Raw genomic sequence first — 23,990 nt, 5'->3', positions numbered from 1 at the left:
TGTGCCCATGAAATCTTTGGACAAGGCGACATGAAGATACCAAATATTTAAAGCCCTCGGTCGCGTGGGTCAACTGGGCCGCCCAGGTGCCTCGTCCCAGGTCTCCGCATACCTAGATGAGCACGTTTTTAGAGTGGTTGGTATTGAGCCCGGTGATCTGACCAAATACTCAGAGGATCTGCAGGATTCGTGGGCCCGAAATCCATTGTTGTACATAAAGAATAGGACATCATCCGCATATAGCGTGATGCGGTCGGGTCGCGACTGTGGCCACTCAAAGCCCCGGAGCACTGGGTCGTTGTGTACCCACGCCATCAGAGGTTCCACAGCAAGGGCGAATAGTAGTGAGGATAGGGAGCAACCCTGTCGCATGCCGCGATGAATAGGGAAGGGGCCTGAACGGTGACCTGCTATGCAAACCGAGGCAGTGAGATTTGTATAGAGCAGAAAGCGCGGGCCGAAATTGGCGGCTTCCAGAAGTTGGAAAAGGTACACCCAGTTAAGGGAGTTGAATGCCTTGTCAATATCAGCTAGTAGTATGCCCGCAGAGCACCGTAGCTCTGGGGCCACAGCCATGGCGTTGTGGTCCCGACAGATGTTGTGGCTGGTACCCTGGTGTGGCATAAAGCCAGGTTGATCTGGAGGAATCAGGTCTTGTACACAAGCCCGCAGGCGGTCAGTTAGGACCTTGCCCAAGAATTTGGACTCAAAGTTAATCAGGAAGATGGGAGGGTATGAGGATGGATCTTCTGGTGGGCAGTCTGGTTCGAGGAAGAGGAAAATCTCTGCATGCCGCCAATCCCGGGGAAACAGGCATTGTTCAAGGGCGTCATGCATTGCCCCTAATAGGTGAGGGCCTAATGTGGACATGTGTGGGTGAAGAAATTCCATAGGGAATCCATTGGGGCCGGTGGCCCGCCCCGGGCGCCTTGCCACTAGTGCCGCACTTATTTCGTTTGTAGTGATAGGGGTGTCTAGTATCTGGTCGGTACGTTTTCGGGGGGGATATCTCTAAGGAACTCCGCGATGAGAGCCTCTGATAGCTGTTTCTGTCACACGTATAATGCGGAGAATGAATGCGCGAATTCCTCGGTGACCGCCCCAGGAGACGAATGTAGAACACCGTCTGCGCATCGAATAATTGGGGCAGTGGTCGGGGGCCTCACATAGCCTATGTAGCATTTTGCTTGATTTGTCCCCCCATTGATAAATCCGGTGTTGCGACGCCAGCCAGATTTCTTTCGGCTCACCCAGGAGATGTTGTTGTATCTGTTGTTGTGTTTGGAGTATGTTGCGCTCGAGGGGTGGGCTTGATTCGTGAATATATATTACCTCTAGGGATGCATGGTGAGCTTATAGTTTGGCCTGTTGGGCAGAGTGTTTGCATTAATCATTCGCACAATAGCTAATGTCGACCCCTCGAACTTTAGGGCTTCCCATAGGGTAACCTTGGATGGGGACGAAGCAACATTCATGTTAAGATATTCCTGGATTGCCCTAGTGAGTGTCTCCTGGTAATCGGGATCCCGGAGGTGCCATGGGGATTCGCCACCTAAAGGGAGCTTTTTGAGAGTGTGTATGTAGTTTAACAGTAACCGGGGAGTGATCTGACCATCCGATAGGGAGGTGGGAGACCTGAGAGAACCTACGAATTTAGCTACGTGGCGTGAACATGTAGTCCAACTAGGATAGGGAACAATGGACGGTGGACATATAAGTGTAGTTCAGCTTGGCGGGGTGGTACTTGCACCATATGTCCGACCTTCCCAGTGTGGTGGCAAGGAGGCACAATTTTTGTCTAGTGTTGACATTACGTTGTTCCATTCTTCTCCCAAAAGGGTCAAACCATCCAGGAGTTCACTCCAGAGCCGGGAAATTTTATGAACAAAAGTATTCCCTAAGGGAGGGGGAGCATAGATACTACCAATGTTAATGTGTTCCTCATATAACATGCCTGATAATATGATGTGTTGTCCTCCCGGATCTACCCAGTGCTTCGTGTGAACAAAAGGGACACAACGGTGAATGAGAATAGCAGTCCCCCAAGATCTCCTGGTGAACCCTGCATGATATATCAAGGGAAATTTCAACTCTGGGAAGGCAGAGAGCCTTGGTGCCCAATAAGTGAGTCTCCTGTAAGAGAAGGATTTTGGCCTCGTAACGCTTGGTCTGGCGAAGAATGGCACCCCTCTTGATTTGATTGAGTAACCCCCTGACATTCCAAGATACCACAGTCGGGTCCCCCCAGTGGGGGGGATATGAGCCTGTGCAGTCATCTAGTGTCTATGTACTCGCTCTGAGTTCCTAGCATAGCGGGATTTGGGCTGTATGTCTGCGCTCGTGCAAAAGCGGAAACTATCATAATGAAGAACCCCGTACACCCCCCTTCCCTCCCCCCGATACTGCCATAAACAAAGAGCATCTGTCACGGTGAAGGACACCCCAAGCCCCCAACAGCGGAGCACATAGTCCCTCCGCCAATGGTTTCCAACCCTCCCCATAAACCTCAACATGGGGTACTAATGTGTGGGGCTGGGCAGCCTCATCGCCTGTTGTCCACACCAACTCAGTGCTTAGTAAGGACAGGATATTCCAAATGTCGAACAATTGGTAGGAAGCTAGAACCAAGGAACCCCATCAGCCGGTTCAGTTCAAGATGCCCGTTCAGGACTGGAGGAACATTGGTCTGAGCGAAATTTGTGTCGGCATTTAGATTTCGTCCTTTTAAATCTGTTCTGCTGCGAGCCTCTGGAGGAATCTGACTCCAGCGGTGGCAGAGAATGAGGCTTCAGGTGAGTCTGTTCGTCTGTCCAAGCAAAGACAGCCTCTGGCGTGTGAAATAAGTGGGACTTGGAATTAAAAATGGCGCGTAGTCTGGCAGGATATAGGAGCATATATTGGATATTAAGGTTCAGCAGTCTTCGCTTTGCCGCGGTAAAGGATTGGTGTTGTTGTTGCACTAAGTGGCTGTAGTCCGGAAAAATCATTATAGGCCGGTAATCGAATATGAGTTTGTACTTCTGCGATCTGGCGAATTGCAATACAGCATCCCGGTCAGCATAGTTGAGCAGTTTAGCGATGACTGGCCGCGGGCTTTCCCCAAGGGGCGGTTTCTTTGTCAACGCCCGATGGGCTCTTTCTACCACGAAGCATGTGGATAGCATGTCCTCAGTAGGAGATCTCGGAGCCACTGGGTGAGAAAGCGGTTCATGGAGGTGCCTTCACAGCCCTCCGGGAAGCCCACAAAGCAAAGGTTGTTACGCCTAGCACAGCCCTCTGCATCCTCCACCCGAGATGCCAGCTCTTGCAATATCACCGTCTGCTTATGACCTTTCTTCTGCAGGGTAGTCACGGTGTCCATAACAGATGAGACCCGCCCCTCTACCTCCGTAATGCGATCCACTACCTTTCTGAGATCCTGGCGCAGGAAGGAGACATCGGATCCTACTGCACTGATTTTGGCATTGAGTGTGTGCCTGGCCTCCGTGATAGCTGCCAAGAGCACTGCGTTGTCTGGTACGGCTCCGCTCGTGTCCCCTCCACCTGGGGTTGTAGTGTATTGATCGGAGGTGCTTTGTTTGGCTCTTGCCCCACTTGGCTTATCTTTGCCCATAATTTAACGCCGTGGAATGGCTGACCAGAGGTCCCGGGGAGACCACAGCCGGGGGCCTCACCTTTCTGTAGGGAGGATCACAGCGGGCCTCGGGGCGTTGCGGATTTGTCTGCAGGCAGTCCCATGGGGGACACCACGGGCCGGTCCTCACGGAAGCTAGCACGTCCCGGGCCACAAGCTGCACCGAGCCTAGCTCAGTCGCCTCGGCAGCCCGCGACAGCCAGCCAAGTAAGCCCCCCTACAGGGACCAGACTCGCCGGACCACCAGCCCGCCACGTGCCCTCACCAAGTCGGCCAGCGTTGGGACCAATCTCTTAATCCTGGCCATGATAACACGCACCCCCTCCACCTGTAGCACCAGCGCAGGCCCGGCAGCGATGCTCCACGCGCCCTGCTCAAGGGCACAAGCTAGGCTCGCCAATTTTGCCCAGCAAGGTGTGGAAAGGATTCAAAAGTCCATTGGGGGGGCACCACTACCTGCACCGGTCCTCTACCGCAATAGCCAACCAGGCCCACAAAGCCCCACCAGGCGTCAAGAAGGGGGAAGGACCAGGGCACTCGGGATCCTTAATGTGTGAGGCCTCATGGGGCCGTGCTGGGTCGGAGAGCAATGCCACCAATCTTCGCCGAACACCGGTGTTAATGTGCCCTCCGGCTGGTGTCTGGGCCCTGGGACCGCTCTGCCGTCGGGGTAGAACCAATTGAAAGGGGCCCTGAAGTGCCGGCGTGGAGTGCCCCCTGCTCTTCAAAATGCCCCGGGATTCATACTGCCTCTGGCCGGCGCCAGGGCGCAGGTGAGTTCTGCCACTGGAGGGGACCAACTCAGGCCGGGAGGCACATACGCAGCCAATGCTGACTCAGGGAGTTCAGCGGGCACCGCCCGACGGGCCCACCCCCACAACAGGCCTGCAGCGATCTCCGGGGACCGGGCATTGCCGGCATCCCACTGCTGTCTCTCCCCGTGTCGGATGCCTCCACTTCACCTCCGGGGCCCAATCTGGTCCCACAAACCACAGCGGTGCTCCAAGTTGGGAGCCGTAGAACAGACGGGCTACGTCAGGCCCAAGCTTGCGCCGCACGCCTGGAGGCTCCGGCTAGCGACACTCCGGCCGATGACCGCTGCTCCGCACCTCCAAACCACAAATGCTGTTCCGGGCGTTGGTGTGATAATGATGTCCGATGAGCAGCACTAAGTAGGATTAAGGCGGATTATGCAGATTAGGCGGATTAAGAAAAGAAAACACAATGTCACTTTATATACATCTAGAAACTCACAGTAGATCGCCAAAATGTGCATGCATGATTTGCGTGCGTGATTGTTATTATTTGTTGTCAGACTTCGCTCATTTTATTTATTTATAAAGTTTTATATAGCGCGAACAAGATCCCAAGGGATAACAGAGTGCTTTACAATATGAATGAGAGGAATAACAAAAGCAGTCTCAACATCCTAGCAGGAGAAAGTATCCCTATTAGGGTACGAATTTGTTCATAAGGAATCGTTTAGCTTTCCATTATATGTATCTTTTATGCTTTTATGACATTTGTCGAATAAAGCTTCCTTGAATGAATGAATGAATGAAAGCCATTGTTGAAGAAATTCTGCGTACTTCCGGTGGAAGAGAGTTCCAAATCCTTGGTGCAGCGCCGGAGAAGGCTCGGCGACAAGTACTTTTTTTGTTCAGGATAAGTGGTTTCAGGAGAAAGGTAGTGGCACTTCTTAAGGCTCTAGATCCACAGGATAGTTCAAGTTTTTGTGCAAGGTAACTGGGAGTATTGAGGTGAAGGGATTTGTGAGACAGAACAGCAATCTTTAACTGAATTCAAGCTTCATAGGGTAGCCAATTAAGAGATTTTAGGACTGAGGATATATGATCGTATCGTTTGGTGCCAGTGACCAATCTAGCCGCTGCATTCAGAGATGACCTTAGAGGAGCCAGGGCGTATTTGGGAAGGCCACTGAGAGTAGCGCAGCCGTAGTCAAGCCTCGGCAAGACGAGCACTTGAACTACCTGCTTGAAATCCTTTAGTGGAAGCAAAGGTTTGATCATTCTGAGTGCCCTCAACAAATGGTTTGCTCACTTACATACATTACTGATATGATTCTTCATATTCAGGTGCTTGTCCTAGGTGACTCCAAGGGATTTTGCTGAGTCAATGATGAGAGGCGTGCAATTGAAAGCAGTGAGGTGACTCAGCCATAGGTCTATCTTGGGGATTTGGTTCGGGGGGGGGGAGATGAGCAGGAAATCTGTTTTGGAAGTGTTAAGCAGGAGATGGTTCTCAGTTAACCAGTTTTGAGTAGATGTTAGAGTAGTGTTGAGGGAGATGATGTTATCCAAGGAAGAGATTTTCAAATAGAGTTGCGTGTCGTCCGCATACATGTGGAAGAGAATGTTCATAAAGTTTAATGAGTTAGCGAGAGGTTCCAGGAAAAGGTTGAACGGGATGGGAGATAGGACGGACCCCTGAGGGACCCCCATGAGTACAGGGAAGGGCTGGGAGAGGGTGTGGTTTGCCTTGACTCTTTGTGATCTGTGCTGAAGGAAAGAAGAGAACCATTGTAGCACCTGATCAGCAAAATCCATTCTATTTTGCAGGATGGATAGAAGGTTGTCATGATTAACCGTATCGAAAGTGGATGAAAGGTCAAGGAGAATCAGGAGGCAAGATTCATTTTTGTCAAGCATTTTTAAAATGTCATCCATAACGTGTGTGAGAGCCGTTTCAGTGCCGTGTCCCTTCCTGAAACCCGATTGATGTTGGTCTAGAAGTTGATAGTTCTCTATGTGATCGCAAAGTTGAGATTGAACACATTTTTCAAGGAGTTTTGCTAGGGTGGGAATGTTGTAAATGGGGCGGAAATTATTGAGATCAGATTTGTCAGCATTAGTTTTTTGTTTTTTTAAATCGGTGAAACCTGAGCTGCTTTTAGGCAACTAGGGATCGTGCCTTGTGAGAGAGAAGCCTTTACTATCCTTGTTCAGTTGGGGATGAGGGCATCCTTGATTTCCTTGAATATAGCCGGGGGCAACGGGTCGGTGAAGTGGTTGGAGGGGTTGATATTCTGAAGAATCTTGTGGATGCCATTTTCACTAAAAGGGGTAAAGGTACCCCACGACGCCTTGTTCTTAGTGATCATGGAGGTCAGTTTGTCCTTATCCAAGGGGTCAAGTGAGGAGGCAGAACCTGAGTGAGGCAATAGAGCCTTCTTAGAGGTGAGATCAGCAGATATGAGTCTATATTTTTCAGAGAAGAAAGCGGCCAGATCATCACATGAGGGTGGGCAGCCATCCATTTCAGAGTTGGTTGGACCAACGACTGATTGCTGTTTGACCAATTCAAACAGCTTCTTAGGGCGGTTTGCCGCTTCATCCAGTTGGTGTTTGAAGTAGTCAGACTTGGCACTCCTGATTTGTTTATTGTAGAGGCTCCTGACTTCTCTAAGGAGTTTTAGTTGGTCCGAGGAGGGATTGGATCGCCAAGACCATTCAGCAGCCCTGAAGTTGCGTCGTTCTGTGTTTAAGTTGTCATTATATCATGGTTTGGATATTTTATTTGAGACATTTTTGTGTTTGAGTGGAGCAATGTTATCCATGATGTTCAAGATTGTCGAGTTGTAGGTGTCGGTGAGTGATTGCACCTCAACCAGATCAGCTTGGGCGGAGAGGGCAGACTTACATTGGGCAGCTAGTTCGTCGGAATCAATTGATCTGAGGTCCCTTTTCCATATCTTCGATTTCAGAGGTTGAACTTTCCTCATCAATACCTCTCTGTTAATGTAAAAGAGGATGCTATGATTGTCGGACCAGTCACAGGGGTAATGGAATCTAGGGTGATGGTGTGGTCTTTCGAGGTGATAAGGTCTAGAGTTTCTCCTTTAGTGTGAGTTGGTTGGTCGCAGTGCTGAGTCAGACTAAGAATGACTTCAAGCAGGATACAGCGGAATCATTGGGGTTGGACCAGTAAAGGTTGAAATCACCAAGAAAGATTTGGGCCACCGCTGAGTCGACATTACTAGTGATGATTTCCATTAGATGCTCAATGAAGGGGAGTTTGTCACCTGGAGGGTGATAAAAGGTATGCAGTTTGCAAACCGGTAAGTTCAATACTGAGTGACAGGTATTCAGTGGATGAAGGCGCAGAGGAATCAAAGAGAGAAATCGAGAGTGTGTTCCTGTGGATAAAAGCAAGGCCACCACCCAACTTCAGAGTTCTGTCTAACCTAATTATGTCATGAGTGGGAGGAACTAGAAGGTCTAAGATAGGGGTGGAAGAGGGATTTAACCAGTGAGGATGATAATGTCTAAATCATCGTGTTGGATGAGGTCGAAGATATCAGAGGCGTGTTTACTGCCTGATGTACAATTAAGTAGTACACATTTAAGTTGTAGTTGGTGAGGGGGGGATGAAATCTGAATAGATTTTCACATTGGTGAGGTTGTCTGAGATGCTGCCTCTAAGATTGCGAGGAGGTTCTCTGTTTGTGTTGGAAAGGATGGAATGAATTTGACTCGGCTGGACCATGTTAGCATTGGAATCAGAAGAATTAGAGTTGTGACTGTCCAGGCCATCAGTGGATGCCCGGAGAGTCCCAGATCCTATGGGGTTGGCGGTGGTATTAGGTAGGGGAAAGGAATTTGAAAAGGTGGAGGCTAGCAGCTGATCCATGTGGTCGCAGTCCCTGGTGGAGGATCTGGGCCACTTCAATAATGTGAAGAGAGAACTGATCATTGGGAAAAAGTTATTAGAGAGGGATTTCAGGTCATGTAGCTCAGAGATTACTAGGAGCAATTGACTAGACATCTTGTCGAGGCACGCAGCCAGGTCTGCATGTTGGTCATGGGGTGGGGGGAGTGAGGGAGAGAAGATTGGTGATGTGGAGCCTCTGTGTAAGTCAATTGAGGCCTGTGTGTGGACTCGATCAGAATGTGGCATGGTCTGTGGCAAGGAAATAGGGATCGGGCAGCCAGGTCTGAATGCTGGTCTCGGGGTGGGGGGTGTGAGGGAGAGAAAATCAGTGAAGGGGAGCATCTGTGTAAGTCATTTGAGACCTGTGTGGGGATTTGTTGTGTTGAAATGGTGTTGAAATGGCGTGCGTGTCACTGTGAAATGTAGTGAGGCTTTTTGTTTGCCCCTCACTGCAATGTTGAAAGGTGTGCTTATCACTGAGACACACGTTACGTTGAACCAGTGTGCATGTCACCCGGACAAGCGATGAGACTTTGTGCTGCTCATCACCGTAACTCTATGAAAGAATAGCTGCCTGGCGTTAGAATGTAGATATGGTGTGTGCATCATCGAGGCACGTAATACCCAGGTACAGTTACGTCCACTTCGAAAGGACCCTTAGCCCGATCCAATATGGTCGCATGACGTCGACGCACGGTGTGCATGCACTAGGTGCGCAGTGATGCAGTTCGCTAATCCAGTGATTGTTGCATCAATGTTTTACTCACCATCAAGGAGCTCGTGTCACCATCACTCGAATAATGCAGTCGAAATCCTCACGCTCAAGCATGAGTAACTGCTCACTCAATTAATGGTTACACAAGGATACCTTTGAGCAGGTAATGTTCGCTGTACAGAAAGAAGGTATTTAATGTGTACCTTATTCCTGTGTCCAGTTCCACTAGTGAAGCACTTTTCCTCAGCATCCCAACACCTCGAACTCACTGTGTGGAAGTCTCCTCTTCTTTTCCACTTTTAAATCAGTTTTCCACTGTCCAAGCTGAAGAGGATCCCTCTGCTCCCGTTGAGTGTAAGTATGTAGGTCGCTCGTGGCCAATGTTAAGGCTGGTAAATCAGCCATGACACCTCTAGTGAAAGGTTAAACTCCTTTATTCAAGTATAAAGGAATAGGGACCCTATTCACAGTCAGGGAGCAGCTCCAAAGAAGACTTTCACCAACTGCCCTCTCCGAATTCCACACTCTTCATTCCAGTAATGATGTGCAGGTTACAGGACAGCACATCATCACATGCTTACAAACCCTATGTCCTGTAGGTTCTGTAACCGAAGATACCACAAACGTGACAGGCTACACCCCCACAGCTGATTAGGCAGAGAGTCAGAAGCACCAATGCGCCATACTTTGCAGAGACAAGCTAAACATTGACGTACTTCACATTGGTTTGGATGGCCAGTCACAAGACTCGCTCTCCTTACGGAGTGCATCTGCAGGGGAAAGCCACACCACAGAAATGCATAGGCCTATGGTATATCAGCAAACCCACCACCCCTCCAAGAAGGCATCCTCATCGTGGACAAACCCAGAAGTCCAGACAGACTCTAGACCAAAGCACTAGCATATAATTGGCCTACTTGGCTGTACAAAAACTCCTTTATATATAGCATGTTTTATATTTCAGAGATGATCAATGTGTTACTATCATAAGATGTCTTCCGGGTTTGTTTTATAGGGTTCTACTGAATTGGTGTTTTCTTCTGCCTGTGATCTTAGACTCAGGCCTATCTGGAGAGTGAAATGTGTATGCTTATTGCTTATTAAAAAAGTAATGACAATATTTTTTGGTTAATGTTTCTCTTTCAACAATGTATAAGACATTAGAGAACTTGGACATATCCTAGTGACACTGTTGACAGTGCTTGGTACTAGAAAGTTCTTCATAATCTGTTGTGGCATGTTCCCAATTCTGTTTGCTGTTGAAAAACGGATTCTTTCTTCAATACTCTAATTTGCTTATATTTACAGTAGCAATTTGATTTTTGCTGAGAATGATAATCCGAGCCCAATGGTATAAGGAGGAATATTTGTCCTTCCTACTCTGTTATTGTCTTGAGGTGACTGCTTTGCCAGAACTCCCACAACCTGGAGTTGTGACGGGACCCCAAAAAACAGAGGCAGATGTTTAGCGGGTCAGTGATCAATGCTTGACACTCACAGCCTTTGCATGGTTCAAAGCGTGACCTTTTGGGCAAAGACGTAGTAGCACTGCACCAAAAATGTTTTTAAAATGAGGAAATTCGCTCTATGAAATGTTTTTACTGTTATGTTCTTTCACACAGTGTAGTTGTTGGCCTGGTGACAACCGAAATCATGGAAGTTCTACGGCCCACCCTGATTGCCATTGAAGGGCGTATTTACAGGAAGAACCCCATCCGAGAGCAGGCCTATCAGGATGAGGATGACGACGAAGACTTTTCTGCAGGTAAAGGTCTCTCACAAGAGAAGACACTATTTTGTGCCTTCCAGTATCCACTGTGGAGAGTAATGGGGTGTGTGTTTGGCTTGAAATAGAATTTTGCACTTCACTACAACTTTCCAATCTCACACTTGATTCCTCTGGGCCGTAAGAAGATTCACCAATACTGTGCCCAAATAATCTTCAATAATCCAGTTTGGCCCTGAAGGGTGTAGTACACAGACCTTCCGCAGCTCTGTCTATTGCCTCCTCGCCATTTTCTCCTCAGGACAGATCTCCTCTTTCAATCAGAGGGACAAATTCTGCATCCCAATTCCTAGAGGCTCAATCTTCTTTCTTGGAGATTGAGCGAGGCAATTTAGCTCCATTCCATTCAATAGTGGCTGTGGTGGATGTCATTATTTCTGCTCACTGTCAGTCCACCAAGTCTTTGTACTCTGGACGTTGGAATAGGTCTACCACTTGGTGTGCTGATAACAAAGTGGACTCCTTGAAGTTTTAGTCATCGGATATTCTGAGATTTGTGCTTTCACTCTCGCAGCAGGTTTACGTGATGGGGACTGTCAAAGAGTACTTAGCAGCCCTTGTCAACTTACTGCGGCCTTCTGGACCAACCATCCCTGTTCAAGTCAACCGTTCGTCGTTTCCTCAAAGACTTGATAAATATGCCCCTTCCACCCCCTCTGTTATGCCTCAGTGAGATGTCAGTTTGGGTTTAACCTTTTTGATGGGGCGCCTTTGAGCCCTTTCATAGTTACCAGTTGCATCTTTTGACTTTTAAGACTGTTTCTCTAGTTGCTATTGCTTAAGTGAGACGTATGAGTAAATTACAAGCACTAAGTGGTCCCCAACAAGTTAATTCTTCGATCCAAAGCTGCTTTCCTGTCAAAGCTTGTAACTTCTTTTTATCTGGGTCAATTGATAGCCTTCTCTTCCTCACCATAACCCACAAAGGAGGAGGATAGACTGCACAGGCTGGACCTGAAGAGGGCTGACAGTTTCTACTTAAATCTCACACAGAATGTTTTGAACAGACAACCAGCTCTTTATAGGTACATAGGCAACAGGAAAGGAGGAGGCATCCAAAAGAGAGCCCTGTGAAGGTGTATCATCTTATGCATTAAGATGTGTCACACCTTAGCACACAATGATCCTCCTGAAGGAATAAAGGCCCATTCTACCAGAGTCAAATCTTACACCTCTGCCTTAACTAGATCAATGTCTGTGATTTATAATCTGCAGTGTGGCCACATAGGCCTCCCTTCATAATTTTGCTAAGCAGTACTTAGATTCAGAAGTGCGGCAGGGTGAGCATTTTGCTTGTTCTGTTCTCTAAGACTTTCTTCAAGTCCCTCCTTCACATGGGGTAATCCTTGGAAATCTGCTCAAAAGGTTAGGAATCCGCAGGTAAGTAGCCATTAGAAGAAAACTTTGCTTCCCTTTGGTAAGACTCTTTCTGGTGGATATTCTGTCTGCCTGCAGACTCCTCACCATACCACACTCCTCCTTGTTTTGAAAGATGCTTTTATATATATATATAAAGAAAGGCGGATGGAACAACAACAAGAAAACAAACCAGACATGGAAAAAGAAAAAACAGAATTAAATCAATCCATTGTGAATTTGTCGGATGTAACCTTAACCAAAGCAGAAGAACAACTTCTACTATTGGGTCTTAATTTCTGCCCTGAACAGAATTTTAAGTATGCTCCCACTAGAGTAGACGTATATCGCTTCATCCGCAAATTAAAACTGATGTCATGAGTGATGTCACTGACCATGTCATGAGTGATGTAATATGTGACGTCATCAGCAGTGCATTGCAGGCGCGCAAGTTATAGTGAGTCCAACTAACTAAAACGTGGGAATTTCAATGGTTTTATGTCAGTAAAATTTCCAGCTAACTATAACTGGTGTCAAACCTATGGTTTTTTCAGTGAATTTAATAGGTTTTTTAAATGCTAATTCTTAACTATAACTGATGTGAAACCTGTGGTTTTTTCAGTGAATTTCATAGGTTTTTTAAATGCTAACTCCTAACTATATAAGGCCTGAAACCTATGTTTTTTTCAGTGAATTTCAAAGTTTTTTTTAATGCTAATTCCTAACTATATAAGACCTGAAAGCCCACCAGGAATCTCCAGTATGCGCCAGGGGACTGCATTGCAGAGAGGTGTAATGAAGCCACGCCCCTTTTTACACCTCTCTGCAACACAGCCCCCGTGCATGTTTGAAGAGGGGGAACTAATTCCCCTTGCATACTGGGGGCCACTGGGGGCCAACTAGCCCACCTGGAACCTCCAGTATGCGCCAGGGGGCTGCATTGCAGAGGTGTAATGAGGCTATGCCCCTTGTTACACCTCTCTGCAACGCAGCCCCCTGCCGCGTTTGCAGAGGGGGAACTAATTCCCCTTGCATACTGGGGGTCCCTGGGGGCCAACTAGCCCACCAGGAGCCTCCAGTATGCGCCAGGGGGCTGCATTGCAGAGAGGTGTAATGAGCCCACACCCTTTTTTACACCTCTCTGCAACGCAGGCCACTGGCGCGTTTGCAGAGGGGGGACTAATTCCCCTTGCATACTGGGGGTCCCTGGGTCATATCTGCCCAAACACCGATATTCCGAACGATTGAAAATGACTTTTCTTGAGAAACATTTGGATTTGGATTATCATGGCCCATAACTTGGAAATTTTTGAAAGATTAACTTTGACAATGATATAAATTACTCAAGTCTGCCCGAATTGTGTGGGTAAAATTGATACCTAGTCACTTTGAATAAGAATGTACTTACGTCTCGTCTAACATTTGGAAGAAATATCTAGTTATATGACAACAGGATACCGACATAACTTGAAGGAAATAGGAGCGCCCTGAAGAAGTTCTGTTGTACAGAACGAAACGTTTCGGCTGGCTGTGGTACATAAACTTAAGGAAAATAAAAGCATTTGAACATACACCAAGATTCAGAGCTTCAATAAGGACTCTAAGTGATATGATTTGATTGGACTTATTGTGCAAGTGGTACTGTGCCACACTTTGGAATATTCTCCACTACTCTCTACTACTTACTCTCTCCTACTCCACTACTCTCAAATACTCACTCTCTACTACTCATTCTCTACTACTCTACTACTACTCTCTCTCTACTACTCACTCCCTACTACTCACTATCTACTACTCTCTACTACTCACTCTCTACTACTCTCTCTCTACTACTCACTCTTTACTACTCACTCTCTACTACTCACTCTCTACTACTCTCTACTACTCACTCTACTATTCACTCTACTACTCTCTACTACTCACTCTCTGCTACTCTCTCTACTGCTCTCTACTACTCTCTACTACTCACTCTCTACTGCTCTCTACTACTCACTCTACTACTCACTCTCTACTACTCTCTACTACTCACTCTACTATTCACTCTACTACTCTCTACTACTCACTCTCTGCTACTCTCTCTACTGCTCTCTACTACTCTCTACTACTCTCTACTACTCACTCTCTACTACTCTCTACTACTCACTCTCTACTGCTCTCTACTACTCACTCTCTACTACTCACTCTCTACTACTCTCTACTACTCACTCTACTATTCACTCTACTACTCTCTACTACTCACTCTCTGCTACTCTCTCTACTGCTCTCTACTGCTCTCTACTACTCTCTACTACTCTCTACTACTCACTCTCTACTCTCTATTACTCACTCTCTACCTCTCTACCTCTCTCTACTTCTCTCTCTACTAGTCTCTACCTCTCTACCGCTACCTCTCTACCTCTCTACCTCTACCTCTCTACCTCTACACCTCTACCTCTCTACCTCTCTCTACACGCACACATATACACATATATATATATGCATATATATGCATATGCATTTATATATATGTATGTGTATGTATATATATATATATATATATATATATATATATATACATACATATATAAACATATATAATCTGTATATCTATATAAATACAAATATAAATGCATGCATACATATACATATATGCATACAGATGCATGTTATTTACATGAAAGTTTAAAAAACACTGATAAAAGCAAAGCTAAAAAGCCACCTCATTACAAACAGAATGGCTTTAACTTAAACGAGGGCAAGATCTATTGCATTTTCAATGCTTGTTTACTTTGGTTCCATCAAGAAGGCATTCAGATGTGTCACACATTTGCCATAAATTCTGAATGTTGGCACTCTAGTTGCTCATTAGATCCCTGTAGTAAAGCTACTGCTCACCAGGGAAGTCTGCTGCTGGTATTCAAAGTGCATGTTTCAGTCTGCATGTCGGAATTTCTTTAATGAAATAGAAGAGGATTTGAGAAGTCACTCAAAATGATCCCAAATTTTTCTTTCTGAAGCACTAATCATACTTTATATGGCAAAATGACCCCCTCGTTTTGTTCCTTTTTAAATTAAATGTTTTCAGACTTACCACTTCATTCCAATCAAGATGGCTTCTGGTGTGCCATACTTTTGTCATAAGTAAGACTGTTAGCGCTCTAGTTGTTCTTTAGAACACTCTGGGACATTCTGTCATTGGGCTATACTTGGGCTACATCTGGGTGATATTTGGGCTACATTTAGGCTCTTTTGTCTCTGGTGGCCATCTTGGGAGACTGTATGTCAGAATATTTTAATGAAATTGAAGAGGATTTGAGAAGTCACTCAAAATGTGCCCTAATTTTTCTTTCTGCAGCACTAATCATACTTTCTATGGCAAAATATACCCCCCTCATTTTGTTCCTTTTTAAATTAAATGTTTTAAGAGTTACCACTTTATTCCAATCAAGATGGCTTCAGGTGTGCCATACCTTTGTAATAAGTAGGACTGTTAGCGCTCTAGTTGTTCTTTAGAACACTCTGGGACATTCTGTCATTGGGCTATACTTGGGCTACATCTGGGCGATATTTGGGCTACATTTGGGCTCTTTTGTCTCTGGTGGCCATCTTGGGAGACTGCATGTCAGATTTTTTTTAATGAAATAGCAGATGATTTGAGAAGTCACTCAAAATGTGCCCTAATTTTTCTTTCTGCAGCACTAATAATACTTTCTATGGCATCATATACCCCCTCATGTTGTTCCTTTTTAAATTAAATGTTTTAAGAGTTACCACTTTATTCCCATCACGATGGCTTCAGGTGTGCTATACCTTTGTAATAAGTAGGACTGTTAGCGCTCTAGTTGTTCTTTAGAACACTCTAGGAGGCTGCAGTAGAACACAAAAGAATCAACTGACAGTCTCTGTCCTTGTTGGATGTACATGTTTTACTGAGAATGTCAGACTTCATTCTCACATGACTGAGAAAGATAATGTGAATATACAGAAAATATGCTTTCAGTTTAGCTTATAGATCCCCTTCCAAACCACTGTGGGAAAATCATGAGATATTAGTTTTCTTTCAAATATGATTCATGATATCACAGCAGAAGGCTTTTTCACATGGTAAAATCACCTTAGAACACACCACAATTCCTAAAATTAGTATGGTACCATCAACAAATGATTTATAATGTAACTAAAGTCCTAAAACCCTCTATTAACTAACTACAATGCTTTTTAATGAGGTGCTATCATGTATATTGGTCCCAAGATGGCTGCCAACACTTCTTGGATGAAGTGCTGACAGCCAATCAGATCAGATGTGTGGTTAGGCTCCGCCCAGATATATATATATTTTTTTAACCTAAATTACTCAAAATCCACTGGAGCATATATCTTGAGACATAGCAAAGGCACATCGGGCTACCAGTCCCTACAATTTTGCCAAGTTTTGTGGAAATCCATTCAGCCGTTCGGGCTAAAAGTGAGTCCAACCGCCCTATGGAAATTAACATGGGGAAAACACGTTTTGGGACCCCTCTTTTATCTCGGCCCCCGTTTGACGAATCCCCCCCAAACTTTCAGGGAAGGAGCGGAGCGCAGCGAGGCAAATTTAAGGACAATTACAGGCAGATTCCTCAACCGGCGCCAAAGTTATTCCCAATAGAATGTTGCTGATTTCCTATAGAAAACAATCCTAACTATAACTACCTACTGGCGACCGCCAGTTGGTTATATATATATATATATATATATATATATATATATATATATATATATATATATATATATATATATATATATATATATGTTTTTATTTACTGTTCTAATGTGAGGTGGGCAGTTTAAATTGCGAAACGTGGCTAGTGTGGATCATAGGGCTCACTTGTCCCTTTTCTTCTTGGTTTACGTCAAGTCCCCTTGCTTTGCTGCCTCTACTCCTAACTGATCAGAGTTGACCCGATAAGAGGCCCTGGCACCCCTGGATTACTGCCACACAATTTATATTTTCCTCAGCAAGAATATTGCCATGCCATGAATACCGTCAAACCAGGCAGCCCAAATAACTCCAGTGTTACAAATTCAAGCCTGCCCTGAGCCACTCAACTGGCTCCCAGTTGATTCTAGGATCAACGTCAACATCCTTTATAAAGTCCGCAAAACTCAATCTGTCAAAGCCCCAGAATATTCACAGAAATGCACAACTTATTAGACATCTGTATTAGACACAGCCTGAAGCCAGCCTCTGCACTACTGATCAACCAGTGATCGTTCTAGACTAGAGCATTAAACATGGTGGTCAATTCTGAGTAGTCAAGAACCTAGGCTTTAGGAGGCATTCAATCCTTACCTGAAATGTAAACTCACTTCCAAGCAGCTGAAAACTGGACTATTTAATTTTGCTTTCAGCTGAATTCTGATTTAGTGGTCATGATGAAGAACTTTGTACATAGGTAGTAACCCTTCGTATCGGACTGGAACTTACCCACCTATTTTGCAGGAGTCGGCTGTTGCATCGTCCGCATTCTGAAATAACCAAACAACTACACTCTGTGCTTTACAAAACACTGTCAGGAAATCCAAAATAAATAAAGATTGTCTTAACAGCTTCTTTGGAGTTTCCAGGATGAGTGAAAAGAAGGCAGCATTTAGAGTGGAACCGATCTTGACATGTTGATAATGAAGCTTGAAGAATGGGTTGGCCCTCTTTTTTGGCAGTAAGGTTAGGCCACTATTAAATGCAAAACACACAAAAAAAGCAATACTGACATTCATTAACAACAAAATTACTTTTCATTTGTGATCACGAAAATTGATTCACGTGATCACATTTTATTTTATTTTTTGTACTTTTCATCTTAATGCTGTTGCAAACCTTTCAACATAGCATGTCATAAATATAGGAACAAAAGACCAAAATATGAGAAGCAATTTCTGGAATAACATTTGAAAGCCCACACGACTACCAGAGAGCTTAAATCACACACAACATAAAATAGTGAAAACACATTGTGAAATATTTCATGAACAAAAATTAAACCACACACAGCTATGAATTGGTGATAGAAAATTGTTTCCCAGTCCTTAATTTTGAAAACAATTGAAGCCAACATTTGATTATCACATAAATCTAGTCTCCTTTGGTATACCACAGCCAGGGGTGGGGGCGTCCATACTTAATCGGGCAACAGAAAGGGATCGAGGTTGTATATTTCCAAAAGTAGGTTCTCTGCGTGTCAGACCTGTCTCAGTCAACTCCCTAGGTTATAAATTGTTGATGTGCTTCAATCCCCCACAAATCAGGGTTCTCCTCAAGACCAAGAACTGGTTGACACATTTTTGTGTCGGTGAATTCCACTTAGTTATGGTATTGTTGTCCATTCTTTAGTGATGGTTTTCAAGCAATATGTTTTGAAGAATCCAGGGGTATCCTTATTGTATCATCCTTTACTGGTTTCAAGCATTCAAGCAGTTTGGATCGAAAGCGATGAGCAATCAATCTGTGTTTTTCCTTTGAGGTTTTCTGATTTAGCCATAGACACTCTCTCAGTTAGACCGCCGTGTTCTGAGGTTGCTTCCATGCTTTCTCTAGCTGCTGTATGATAATGAAGCTAGTGGCACGTGATCTGAGTATTAAAATAATTTAAAAAACGACTGCCTTAATTTTGCAGACTGCATGGAAGAGTTCTTCTGAATATCTTGAAGAGACATGGATACCTCAAATGAAAATAGTTACCCCGATAAATGATTTTCCACATTACAAGATTTGTTTGGCTCAATTCAGTTGTTTTGGGCCTTGAGGCATCTTATCCTGGCAATGATAAGTGTGGTGGTAGTGAGGTAAAGAATGCAAAATCTAGCAAGTATTCCAATGAAGGGTTATTACTTGATTTAAAATGGGAGTGCCCTATTCTGAAGTGGTGAAAAGTCTACTAAGACTTTAGATACATAGCTTCAAGGTGAACATCAAAACTCTGATCTCTTTACTAAGCTTTTTCAGAAAAACAATCTGTGGATCTTCTTTAGCCTTTCAGTGAGACTCTGGAAGTCATGGTAAAATCAATCCTGGAATAAGTCTGGAACTTTTTTTTCAGGAATGAAACCCGCACTAAGGAATTATAGACCTGCTCCTTCAGAAGGTTAATAGGCAACCTTAGCAGATCCCTCGTCAGAATTTTCAGACATGCAGATGAAGAGACCTTGAAAGATGTTGATGTCAGACCTCAATCTCCTCCCTGAATCAAAACCTTTCTCTTTGGGAGTTCCACCTCCGGCCTCAGTAAGGAGAAGGCTGTCTTTATTGGCCAGAAATTGAAATAGATTAACTCGGACCATTCGGCGCTCCAGATTCTGTAAAATGGGGTTACTCCCACCACCACCTCTTTCCCTCCCCTGTTCCCTTCCCACAAACATCTTGATGAAGTAAGTGGCTGCTGTCTTTCGTAAGGGAGCCATAAAAAAACATTTGCAAGGTCCAAGGAAAAGATCTCTGTGCAGTGAACTTTGTTTCTCCTAAGAAGGCAAGAAGATTAAGAACAATTTTAGACCTTCGGTTTCTCAACAGATGTTTAAATATTATAAATATTTAAGATAATTATTTTAAGGTTCTTTCAGACTGAATATGTAGATTGGATGCATCAATGGATCTCCGCAATGCATACTTTCATATTCCGATCGGGAAGTGTCTGAAGTTTGTGCTGAATGAATAACTTTACCAGCTTGCAGTTCTACATTGTATTGGCCTCCATAGCATTTACAAACTTGATGGCAGCAGTGGTAGCCCACCTTAATCATGAAGGAATGAATCTTTGTCCATAATTGAGTGATTGGCTATGGAGATATTTCCACAATTTCGATCTTGGCACCTAGACACAGTGGTCTTACTCATCTAAAGTGTGGGCTTCATAGTCCACAAGACCAAACTGCATTTTTCCTACACAGAATTAAAAATGCATTAGTCGATTCTGAATACAGTGTTTTAGCTTTCACCCTCTGGCAAGAGTGGAGAATATTCAGAGGATGGTTTGTTTTCAGGGAAATTAAGTTGTCTACAAGCTTAGGGTTACGCCTATTAGATCTAAAGGCATCTTGTTTTACTATGGACCCACCAGCTCAATAAAGATGCAGTCACTGCAGTGGACCACTCACATTCAGAGGAACTGGTTTATCATCATCTAGCCGATACAATTGAAAATCCTCATATTTTATTTAATCTTGTCAGTTTGTCAACACAAACGTCTATAAGAGCTTTTAAGCCCCCTTGGCTTAGAGTTACCTAGTTTCATATGCTTCTCTAATAGCTTGGGATGAAGATGATCATTTCATTTGGTCTCTTCGTCAAGCAGACCTTTTTGTTATATAAGCCTGATGCTTATTATTTAGTATTTAGAATTCTCTGGCAGATGTGCTATTTATGTGATGGGCAAACAAACTTCATTATCCACCCCTGAACACCTTTCTTACAAATGTAAATGAAACTTGTTAGCTATGTACACAAAGCTTTTTATTATCCTCTGATAGGACAGGTGCTCTTGGCATTCAGATTTCAGTTCATTTTGCTGTGGCCTTCCCCGATTGGGTTGCCTTTTGTCTTGCCAGGGAGGTCTTGTTCTTAACACAAATGTATGTTCTCCAAATCTTTGTGCATAGAACTTCAAGTATAAGCACTTTCACAATTTTCCTACTTCTATGAAGTTAGTGGATGGAACTCTTTCGACACTTTTTTTCCAAAATGTGGTGAGTTTTTTAGGTCTAGCTGCACAGTACTTTATGTGATTGACGGGAAAAAGAGCATTCAGAAGCACTACTGAGAGAGGTACTTGTCTCCACCCACGTTTATTACCTTGGGTGCAGCATTTGATTGGGCAGACGTTGTGCACTTCCTCTGAAAAAGAGTGTTTGTATTGGTCTTTTTGTCTTGTGACCCCACTGGCAAAAAGTATCAAGACCCATGGTGTAAACATCATATCATACGCCGACAACACCCAACTCATCCGCTCGCTATCTGCATACCCCTCCACCACCAAGGCCAACTTCCACTTACGCATAACCAGTGTCACCCACTGGATCCGAACCAACTGGCTCAAACTCAACACCAACAAAACAGAGGTACTCATCTTCAGAAACTACTCGTCCCGGTGGAACGCCTTATGGTGGCCTGTGGATCTGGGACCCTCTCCCACAGAAGATGCCAAGAATCTCAGCATCATACTGGACAGAAAATTAACCATGAGCACCAGATCAACACATAATCCTCATTCTCCAAACGCTCAAGAAAATCTTCAAAAGGTTCCAAATCAGCACCAGACGCACTGTAATCCAGGCCCTTGTCACCTGCCGCCTGGAATACGGCAACACTCGACGTGGAAATCACTCACACCTCCTAAAGAGACTACAGACCATACAGAACTCAGCCGCCAGACTCGTACTAGATCTCTCTAGATGGGCCCACATCACCACACACCTCAAGAAACTCCTCTGGCTTTCTGTCCAAAAGAGGTGCCAGTTCAAGATGCTCATACACACTTGCAAAGCCCTGCACAATCAGGGACCGGCCTACATCAATCACTGTCTGAATTTCCACCAGCTCTTCAGGCACCTGTGCTCTGCCTCTCTCTCCATCAACCACACCCATTGCATCCACCCACGCAAGAGCCGTAAACACTTCTACTCTTACCTGGCCGCCAAATCCTGGAATAGCCTCCCCCACCACTTCGTACCTCCCCCACCCTACACGACTTCAGGAAGGAGCTGAAGACATAGCTTTAAGACTAATCCCACCCAACAGCAAAAAACCTCAGTGCATGGATAACCTCACGGGTGAAAGTAGCGCTATACAAATCCTTCTTAATTGATTGATTTATTAAAGCTTTTGCGCATTCCAGCAGGACAGAGTTGGTTATAGTGACACTTCAGTGGTGGAGGCTAGGCCCAATTTGTTTATTGTCCGAAGCTGTGACAAAGGGAGTATGCCTTCCTTATTTATTGTGAAAGGCATTTATTAAAGCCAAGAGATCTTTATGTGGACATGGGTATTACACTGTGTTAAAGTCTCTATAACTGTATTTTGTTCATGGAATCTCAGATTACTGTAGGAGGTTAGTGATTTGGTGTTAATTACTGTGGTATTGTACATGTCCCAGTCCCTCTAAGAGTGGTCTGATGCCTGAAGTATGTGTTGTAAAACCGTGGAATGTTACCTCTCCCCACTTCCAGGCAGTGAAAAGTTTCCCAGGACAGTAGATCAGGAGACTGAGCAATATAAATCTAGCTCTTGGTGGGGTTTTCACCTCTAACCTGTGTTTGGATTAAAGACGCTAAAGAAATCTGCTATCTATGGACCTTCTCTGCATCAGCGGAGTAGCATACTTTACAACAATTATCCACTTTTGACTAACCGTAGCGAGAGAAGATTTGCACTGTGAATCCTTGGTGGACCCCCTAAAGAATGGTTATATTTTGTCTTGCCAGCTCTAATTTCGTACATAGCTTTATTGTTTTGACTGCATGCCTTATGCCATGTGGGAAAGCTTATGCTTTATACAGTAGCCCCAAGTTGGTTTTGGCTGTAGGCCTCATTAGTTCACTGGTAAAATTATGTGAGATGCCACAGATCACATCTGTTTATAATAAAAAAGTTATGACAAAGGTAGAAGACCTGGGTTATTTATTGTGAAAAGCATTTGGTAAAGCCAGCAGACCTTTAATGGTGGATCTTTATTATACACTAGCAGACCGTCCCGACGTTGTCCGGGTATGAAATAGAATGTGTGTATTTGGCAAGGGCAATTTATTTTAAAATCTCGCTGTAGACAACATTTTTTGTTTCATTAGAATCGGTACGGAGAAGGCCCAGATGCAGCCCTGGTTGATGTTAGCAGGTGCACGTGATTGGTGTAGTGATCTGCCGCCTGAGCCCGGCTACAGCCCTGGTTGATGTTAGCAGGCGCGTGTAATGTCGTTGAATGAAAGAGTTATCAGCTGCGGTTAAATCCATTTAATGAGAGAGTCGAGTGACAGCGAGTAGGAGAGGCTTCAGTAATTGTCCCCGCAGACACGCTCATTTGCGTGTTCCCCCGCTGCAGGCCTGTTTGATGTTAGAAGCCGCGTGTTCCCCCGCTTGAGGCCCAGCTGCAGCCCTGGTTGATGTTATCAGGCGCGTGTAATTAATGTACTGATCTGCCGCCTGAGCCCGGCTAGAGCCCTGGTTGATGGTAGCAGGCGCGTGTAATTTCGTTGAATGAGAGAGTTCAGTAACAGCACGCAGGAGAGGCTGCAGTAACGTTACTTACCACGCCTCCAGCTGAACGCGTTTGTCACGCCCCCAGTACACGGCCACAGCAGACGATCTTCTGATTAATGTACGACCCACATGGCATGAAGGGCGGAACGTAGCACACCCCCCCAATGTTTCTCCCGCCCCCAGCGTGCCCCTTGATGCGGCGCAATTGCGTTCACATGGCATGAAGGCCGGACACACGCCCCCAGCGTGCCCCTTGATGCTGCGCAGCAACGTAATTGTCGCTTGTATGTACGACTCACATTGCATGAAGGGCGGACACACGCCCCCAGCGTTTGTCACGCCCCCAGCACACGCCCACAGCCCACGATATGATGGCCGTACCACACGCCCCCAGCATTAATCACGTCCACGCCCACAGCACAACGCAGACACGCCCACAAGGGGCTACTTTGCTGCCACGGTTCTTTTACCTTTTAAATGTATATGGTGGCCGTCTGCATAGCCTATGTCCTACTGCTGCAACTGCCCTTTCCAACGCTGTATTGGGTGTTGTGATTGGTGCTGTGGTTACTGAGATTACCCGCCTCAAAGGTTTGGGCTCTCTCTTTATAATATTAGTATGGAT

The 23,990-nt window shown here is 45.0% G+C and overlaps 1 protein-coding gene across 1 annotated transcript in view; it reads left to right on the top strand.

Moving 5' to 3' along the window:
- ASCC1 (activating signal cointegrator 1 complex subunit 1) overlaps positions 1 to 23,990 on the top strand; it is a 771,288-nt gene that overhangs the window by 28,372 nt on the left and 718,926 nt on the right. Inside the window, exon 2 of the mRNA XM_078643075.1 lies at positions 10,643 to 10,785. Coding sequence (XP_078499201.1) covers positions 10,674 to 10,785 — 112 coding nt within the window. The 5' untranslated portion in view covers positions 10,643 to 10,673. The remainder of the gene's footprint in view (positions 1 to 10,642; positions 10,786 to 23,990) is intronic.

The sequence above is a fragment of the Lissotriton helveticus genome, chromosome 5_1 (genome assembly GCF_964261635.1).
Source record: "Lissotriton helveticus chromosome 5_1, aLisHel1.1, whole genome shotgun sequence".
NCBI lineage: Eukaryota > Metazoa > Chordata > Amphibia > Caudata > Salamandridae > Lissotriton > Lissotriton helveticus.
Note: the sequence above shows the minus strand (reverse complement) of the source record. Positions and strands in the feature narration are given on the sequence as shown.